This window comes from Anarrhichthys ocellatus, unplaced genomic scaffold, assembly GCF_004355925.1.
Source record: "Anarrhichthys ocellatus isolate YVR2014 unplaced genomic scaffold, GSC_Weel_1.0 scaffold4, whole genome shotgun sequence".
Classification (NCBI taxonomy): domain Eukaryota; kingdom Metazoa; phylum Chordata; class Actinopteri; order Perciformes; family Anarhichadidae; genus Anarrhichthys; species Anarrhichthys ocellatus.
The window spans coordinates 11,572,527-11,581,082 of NW_022280034.1; the positions used below are offsets into that span (position 1 = coordinate 11,572,527).

General features: G+C 44.4%; 1 protein-coding gene across 5 annotated transcripts in view; it reads right to left on the bottom strand.

The window, feature by feature from the left end:
- slc38a10 (solute carrier family 38 member 10) overlaps nucleotides 1–8,556 on the bottom strand; it is a 27,923-nt gene that overhangs the window by 18,539 nt on the left and 828 nt on the right. For 2 of the 5 annotated variants that reach the window (XM_031843544.1, XM_031843541.1), the window contains exons 3-9: nucleotides 6,665–6,782; nucleotides 6,430–6,475; nucleotides 6,211–6,304; nucleotides 5,904–6,047; nucleotides 3,414–3,538; nucleotides 477–579; nucleotides 140–322 (exon numbers count right to left, since the gene is read on the bottom strand). In XM_031843544.1, coding sequence (XP_031699404.1) covers nucleotides 140–322; nucleotides 477–579; nucleotides 3,414–3,538; nucleotides 5,904–6,047; nucleotides 6,211–6,304; nucleotides 6,430–6,475; nucleotides 6,665–6,782 — 813 coding nt within the window. Of the gene's footprint in view, nucleotides 1–139; nucleotides 323–476; nucleotides 580–3,413; nucleotides 3,539–4,347; nucleotides 4,473–5,903; nucleotides 6,048–6,210; nucleotides 6,305–6,429; nucleotides 6,552–6,664; nucleotides 6,783–8,556 lie in introns of those variants that run through there. The other 3 variants (XM_031843546.1, XM_031843542.1, XM_031843545.1) reach the window with 2 other exon arrangements.

Sequence of the window (8,556 nt, forward strand, 5' to 3'; positions counted from 1 at the left end):
ACATATATATACATACACATACATATATATACATACACATACACATATATACATACACATACATATATATACATACACATACACATATATACATATATATATATATATATATATTAGTAGCAGTAGCATTCAAGATCACCTGCTGCTCAAAAAGCATGGTGTTGATGGCCTGGCGACAGGGCAGGATCATCATGGGGAACCCTACGGCCACAGACATCATAAAGCCCACACGAATCATCTCTGTGACCAGGTTGGACGGGAAGTTCATCAGCACGTTGCCCGCAATGTTCTCCGTGAAACTGACGTAGCCAAAGAAGCCCACCTGGTTCAGAGAGGTGGAGGGAACCAAACACGGGGTGGGAGGAAAGCAAAAAGTAGAACACATGAAGATGTAGAACGCTAACGGCACCTGAGGCAAAGTGTAGCCAGTGTAAATGGCGGTGGCTCGTGCGCATGGAGAGCGTGCTCCCACTCACAGTGATGTAGAAGACGGTGACCACGTTGAGGCTCGAGGTGAAGATGGTGCTCATGCGTTTGACGGACGGCTCGTCCAGGCTGTCGTAAGTCGGCAGCACCTGCCTGTGAGAGGAAAAGCAGCCCGACAACAACACATGCTGCGTGACATAAAGACCACACTGGTGCATTCATGTGCTGTCCAGATTATCAGATACACAACTTCTATATCTATCTTTTGCTCCTCAGCAGGGAGAGTCAGGGAAAGCAGTCACAGGACTGTTACATGTTTGCCAACTCCCAACCTGACGGGGAAAAGATCAACTTAAATGATATTATTCTTACTTACTTAGATTGAATAGTTTGTTGTTCTCTAGCTCATGTTTTGTTTCATACACCAACTCCCTTCATGCATTCATCCAACAATTGTTTAACCAAGTAGATTAATTACACCCTTAAGTGATCATTTGTCCCGTTACTTGACAATTGATTAGTTGATTATTACTTGCAAAAGTGGGCCTCCAAACCCCTCCAGTCATATGTAGCTTAGATGCTTGTAATTAGTCCGGATATTAAGCACATCAATATCAAAGGTGAGAACATCCAACATGCACATTAATGCAACAATTTTCATATGATGAAATATCAATTAACTAACAATTAATGCTTGAGAACTTTTCAATTGCAGTAGATGAAAGTAATGTCATGGCAGTTGGGGGGGGGGTGGAGTAGGTAGGAAGTGTTTGTCTACATTTGAGTGTGTGTGACAGCATGTTAAGGCTGGCCGAAGTTACACCTGAGACTGTCGGTCCATCTGTAAGCACAAGTGTGCGTCTCCCTCTGTCATGTTTGGGTTCTGTGCTACATGAGAGCGTGGCGGTGTGGATGGGGAACCATCGGCACATTAACCAGTGAATTTACAGGCGTTATATATAACAGCGAGTGCCTGCCAGGTTTTAGAGCATTATAAACTCTGCCGGCAGACTCTTTGTGCTCACCTCCTCTCTTTCTCCATCTCCCTCATAGACGTGTGAAAGGAAGAAACGGAGAGAAGAAATGAGAGAGAGAGAGCAAGACACCATATCTTTCTCTCATCCTCTCTTTGCCCGTCTCTCTCTCTTTTGCACACCCTGGTTTTATGAGCAAGCACTGTCCCGTGGTGCTTTTTTTTCCTTGATGCTTGTTTAATCCGCAAACCAGTAAATCTCATAGCCGAGGCTAAAGAAAAACGGCATTTTTTAAGTGCTGAGCTAAAGCGTCTAATGTTCACTCGACAGTCCTGAATCAGAGGCTAATGTGTTTTTGCATTAACGCTGCCCTTAAATGGAGGAAACATGAACGGAGGAAGTCTCCAAAGCGAGCGTGGGGGAAGCCCACGCATGTGTGTTGGGAGGGTGTGTGTGTGTGTGTGTGTGTGTGTGTGTGTGTGTGTGTGTGTGTGCGCGCGCGCTGTAGATAATATCATTAACTTGGAGTTGACAGCATGCGGACAGTAGCATCGCAGAGGGACATTTTTTTCGCCGCACATGTTTTTCTTATGTCCCTGTTATGAGCTCACGGCCCCTCATCCATTCAAACGCGCGGCCAAAAAACCAACGGGGCCCGGCTCCGGTCCCGCCGTAATGGTGATGTTAAGTAATGTTTTAACTGAAAGTGAGTGCGTTTCATGAACGTAATAAAAACCCCAATGTGCTGAGAGCTGTTTAATCAGCCTGTGAATACATCAGTGTGTGTCTGCAAGATGGCGGCGGTCCAATGCGTTGATTAGTGGTTTTGGCTCGAGCTGCCGGCCGCCTAACGGAGCCCTTTGCTTTGCGTGACCCGACCACAGGCCAAGAAACCACGCTGCCAAATATCATTCGGCACAGCTCGTGCACAAAACACACATGCATAAACACACACAAGTGCACACTTTCTTCTAACATGCGCACACCTCCCTTGCGCAATGTTACGTTGGCTTTGTGCGATTACATTAGTTAAAGTCTCATTTGAGTCTCAAGGCAACGGTCACCCATTCCCGCCGCTTACCTCGCCCTCCCTCACACAAACAAACCCATACAGCAGCTACCACCCAAACATCTGGCCCCCTAATGACTTCCACAATAACACTCCCTGCACCCATCCTTCCCCCCCAGCACCGCATTCAAATCGGAGATGGGACTTTGTACACCCAGATCCCATTAGGCCTTCGCACGTTAGCCTTCGCCAGCAAGCGCTAAAGCAAAGAGGACAGGACAAAAGAGGCAGTGACAGAGCATGCAGATGAGTGAAAATGGAGACATAAACGAGTACGCTGGCTCAGAGGAGCTCCGAGTGAGCTGTGAGAGGTGACATGAAGTGGTGTGATCTCTGCAGTCACTGCGAGGACAGTTAATGCAAAGATCGGCGTGAAAACCCTCTGACTGTCCAGCAAAGGAAAAGAAGATCTTAATGTATGTACAGTAATTGCCTCACTGTTTAGGTCAGCATCCACGTGTTTGTTTTTGACAATTTTAGATCAGAAAATCTGATTGGAATATGGACAAAGTTTTCCTTTTTTGTCTAAAAGTTCAAATTCTCATTGTAGCTGTTGTGACGTAGTAAAGTCACTTGACGAGACCGAGCCCGTTTTCCACATGAGACGGGTTATTTGTAAAAAGGGCAGCACCAAACTGATGAGCCGACAGTGAAAAGCACATAAGCAATAATAAGCAGCCTCCCTTTACGACCAGTAATTCCTCAACAACCACCTCCTCTCCACCCGACACCCTGGCTTACAGCGATGATGCAAGTGCACTAACTAGGATGTTTGCTCAATTTCTACATGCAGCTATGAAGGATTCAACTCACTGTGCCTCTGTAGGAGTCAGACAGTGGAAAAGCCCCCATTTGAGCATCTATACCCCTCCCCCCCACTTATTGTCTGACATTAGTTTCATTACATGGTCCTGTGCGGGTGGAGGGGCGGGAGGAGTACTTACGACTGACAGGCGAAGGCCATCCCACAGATGGGGAGACAGCGAAACACACCCTCCCAGCGCACCACATTGACCTGCCCTAGCCACCAGCCGCTGAGCAGCCCATGTTTGAACGAGGACAGCACCACCTGAAGGGAAGGAGGGGGGGGGGGGAGGGGGGAGGGGGTTACAGCCCGAACCAAATGAAGTTGAGGGGTGGAGGGGAGCACGAGGAAGATGAGGGTGGGGGTGGGCGGGGGGGCTGCACCCATGCTGGCGGCTCACAGACAGATAATGAAGGTAATCAATGAGGAGAGAAAAACCAGAGAAAATGAAGAAAGGGAAACAACAAATAGAGACGTGACAAGAATCCCCATACTGAACATAAAACCTGTCATAGCTGGAAATGTTGAGCAATGAAGGTGATGTGTAATGAATCAAAGTGAAATCATAAATGTTATCAAAATGAAAAAAGGCTTATGAACGGGTCATCTAGACAAAAACAGGCCCCACAGGTTTTTTGGATCAGCATGCGTTTCTTACGTCTCGCTCCTTTAATTACCTGACAAAGTCCCAGAGGACAGCAGAGTCCCTCCATACCCCTCCAGCCTCCCACACCCACACCCACACCCGGGCTGCTAATCCTGGGTGTGGGGCGGTGGTGGGAGGGCAGCGAAGATGAAACTTCCAGTTTAGTATGTTACACTTCTCTGCCTTACTACAACTGCCACCAAGAACACACACACACGCACGCACACACAGAGAGCTCAAATGGCTCAGACCAAACCCGAATTAAAAGGTGAGAAATGGGGATGACTGAGAGGAGTGGGCGGAAGGAAGGTTCAGGTAGGTAGGTGGGGGGACATCTGGCTCCCTTCACTTCCTTCACTCTCCAACCCCCCCACCAACTGCCCTTACGGTGGTGTTATTGCGGGGGTGGTTTCCTTGGTTTACTTACGGGTGACAGCAGAAGGTTGTGGCGATAATGGGCAGGCACTGAATGACGCCCTTGAAGCGCCACAGGTGAACCCGCTCCACCCAGGAGCCTGAGATAATGCCGTAGCGCAGAGACGACAACACTATCTACAGCAGCAGCAGCAGAAACAGCAGGGGGGGACAGAGGGGAGCAAACAAAGGGTGCAGAGGAGGTGGTCGAGGGGAGTGAGGGAGAGCGGAAGGATACGAGGTAAAAAAGGAGGAGAAAGAAGTACAGGGGTGCAAAATGGGCAGAGATGGAAAAAAAACGAAGGGGAGGATGAAAGGAGGGAGGGAAGGAGATACATCACTGTTAGAGGGTTAGGGATCTGGACTGGGCCATGGCCTGGATCTAAAGCCAGACATACACACCACACCACTGCTCCAGGTTATCGAGCTATGCGTCACGTCACGCGAAGAGACTGTGAACAGCAGCGAGAAGTCTGTGGAAGCAGCAGTACGGGTCAGTAGAACAGAACCACACACAAACGCTGTGTGTGCATTTAAAGAGTAAACGAGCCAAATCCCATGAGGCAGAAAACTGATGGCTTTATACAATAAACAAACTGTTATTATGTGTATAATAAACAGTCTCCTGCTTGGACATTACTGGTAAGAGTGTAGCCAGAAGTGCAGCATGATTCAAATGTTTCGTACCCAACAAAGGGTTGAGGAAAGGCGAAATGGCAAAAAAAAAAGGTGACTTACAATAAATAGTCCTCAACCTCGTATCTTCTAATTTTTCCAATGTCCAAATAATCATTACGGTCAGTATTAACTTGCTACACAATGCTGATTGACTGGGACAGAAAGGTAAGTACGAATAGGAATGTTGTGCCGACTTCAGATAACAGAATAAAAGTCTTTCCTTCAAAAAAAATAAGAGTAATTTGACATGCTGTACAAACAGCAATGCCAGGGTAAGAAGAATCAGTCTGAAGTATATCAAATCCGTTTGACGCATTAATATCTGGTAACAAATGAGCAAATATAGAAAAATAATTCCCTTTAGTTGCAAGGGTTTGTGATTTAGTGGAGTTGACTATGTGACCTCCATTTACTTCACACTTACAGTGCTTTAAATGTCTCCAGCGGCCAGTTCCAAGTGGTGTCTCTCTCCCAGGGGAAAGACTGAGCTCCAGCCAATTAAGAGCAGCGCAGCAATTGTTTTCTGCCCGATGTGATTTAGCGTGACTTTGCTCTTTAAACAAAAAAAAAAAAAAAGAAAGAAAAGAGGAGCAAGACAATATTATGTCGGTAAGGAAGAAGACATCGTTCTGTGCAGTGGAGCGAATAAGGAGGAATTAAACATGGAAGACAATGAAATAACATTTGTCCAAACAATATTCTGAAAATCAAATGAGTTTCAAGTTAATTATATAGTTTGTGTTGCAGGTTACAAATGCATTCATAGTATTTATACGTACAACTAGCTCTTAGTTGTACTTAGTTGTAGCTCTGGTACTTAAGGAAAGCACACTGCTGTCTGCTCAGATGCATTGCGTTGGAGTGCAGCTGTCTGTGTGTCGGTGGGCTCACCGTGAACATGAAGAAGGTGTAGAACATGAGAGCCATGGCGGAGAAGGACTGGATGGAGGACATCATGTTCCTCTGCAGACTCAGAGGGAGGACGATGAACAGGGACACGGCGATCAGCAGCAGCACGCGGAAAATGCCGGTCACCTTTCAGAGGAAAAGTGTGAATAATGAATCCTATTACTCCAACATTTATAACCGGTGTTTGCTGTTTTGGTTGCTTGGGAGTAAAGTGTCGGAACAGAACAGTGGATAAGAAACGTATGTTCAAAGATTAAAGAGATGAATAGAGCAAATAATGATCTCAAACCTGTAAACCCAACAGCTGAGCGAAGAAATTGGAGCCCAGATCAGCTATCACTACATAGAAGGCAATACAGGTCCCCAACATCAAACCGATCATACTACAGGGAGAGAGAGAGAGAAGACCTGGATTATCACCTATGATAATTATCTGTAGAAGATCAAGCCATAATAAACACTTCAAATACGGCACAATGTGTGTAGTGAATTAATAATTAAGACTTGCCTCAACTCCACCACAGTCTTTCCTGGTTTCCCGTAAGCATGGAACGCTGCAGAGAAGAGAGCGACGTCAGTGTGAACAAACAGATGGCAGCATCCGGGGAAGAATCGCTGTGACGTGGTTTTCTGTAAATTAAGTTTAACGTTCTGTCTGCTGAGTCACGACGGCCATCGTTGCTACTGCTAACTGTCAGTAATAAATACTAAAAACAGCCTAATTCAACGCTATTTAAACTCACCCAGTCCTGCATAGGTCCTTCTTTTGGTGCTGCTCGCTGTGTTGACCAGGAACATGCAAGACTTGTGGGTCATCCACGAACAGAAGAACAACAGGAGAGTTCCCAGCACTATCCCACACTGTAAGAGAGGACGGGACACTTAAACACACATTCACACATACACACACAGAATATATACAAGCATCTTCTTTTTTTGGGGGGGGGGGGGTAAAGTGACCGTGGCTAAGTCTTGATGCCCTGAACAGGATTCAAACTGGAATCCTGCTCGACTATCTTCACATTTAATCTTTAAACATATTTGCAACATCAGTCCAGACAAGAAACATATTTGACAGTTTTAGACTCAAAACATGAAGGTCTATGGAAAGTAAAAAAGAAAAACAATTCTTCAAGATATAACAAAAGCGTATCCATGTGAAGGATATCTGCAACATTAAATATTGAGAGTTGGCAGCACTTTTATCCGCCCATGATTGTTTAACACATCAGTTTGCTCTATGGCAGGAAAAGAACAATAAGCTTCCAGAGAGTGTGCGATAAAACACCTGTGAGACCTGTGTGCCAACATAAAGCCATGGAAGAGTCATCAACGACACCAAATGGAGCTATTTCGAATTGCTGTTATTTAGTAGGAAACAGTTTTTATCAGCAATTTTGGTGACATTTTACTTTGTCTGAGGTGCAAGAATTCAAGGGCCTAATAAAAAAATATGATGTTATTTTGGGGAAGAGCTGGCCTTTTTAAAGAAGGGCCACCCCCGACACCTTATCTTCTTTAGTTCCTTCTGTGCATAAATATTTACAAATACTACACAAATGTTGAACTTGCATAGTGCACACTACACAACAAACAGAGAGGCAGGAAGTCGGCCGAAATGCTTCACAGCAAATAGTTTCCTGAGATTGTTCTGTGAGGACACTGATACCATTGTAACTTTATGAATTCCTGTTTTCAATAGGGAGGTTGAAGGGTCACACTTTGTCCTGAAGTATTTTGCCAAATAGCAACTTTTTTTGCAATTTGCAACCACGAACGGTCAAAAACACGTTTGGTATTTGTGCCAAAACCTGTAAGAGAATGTGTTCAAAGGATTTAATGTGGAGAGCATGATGCAGTCTGGCAACAGATGGAAAGTCTGTTTATCATCAACCAAGCGTCCATTGCCAGCAATAAAAGTAACAGTCATCCATTAAGTAATTTTCCATTCACACCGATGTCCTCGCACAATGACAAAGCAAAACTCACAGTGGCCAAAATGAAGCTGTAGGTTGTTTCAACATTCAGTGTTTGTTGAAATCCCTTCAGCAAGATGCTGATTCAACAACTCTGTGCTCATTTTGTGGTCTGTAGTTTGTGATGCTGTTGAATTACGTCGTGTTAAACTGAAAGGTGTTTTTGAGCTGATATATCAGTGAGGTTCAGACTAAACACTAGAATCATCTCGCTGTAAAGTTAAACACCATCTAAAACTACAACTGACTGGAAATGACATCGTTTCAATGGACTATTTCAAACTGAAGCTTGTAAATTTGAACTTGAAACGTGACAACTTGTACAGTATAATGTATCGCGTAGCTGTCCGTCTGTTAATTCATATGAGATATTCTATGGGTTAAATGAAGCTATTAGACAAATATTAATGTCTGACTATCATAGATTTATGCAAAACACATGTGGTGAATGACAAAAAGTGACAACCAAGTACATTTAGTTAAGTACTGTACATAAGTACAGTTTTACAGGAATGTTATCTGTAATGTACTTTCCCTCTTACTACTAATACTGTAGCTCCTTTTTATTTAACTATATTTATATCACACCTGTAGCTATACATTACAGATGAAGACTATCTACAAAACATACATTCATATATATATATATATATATATAT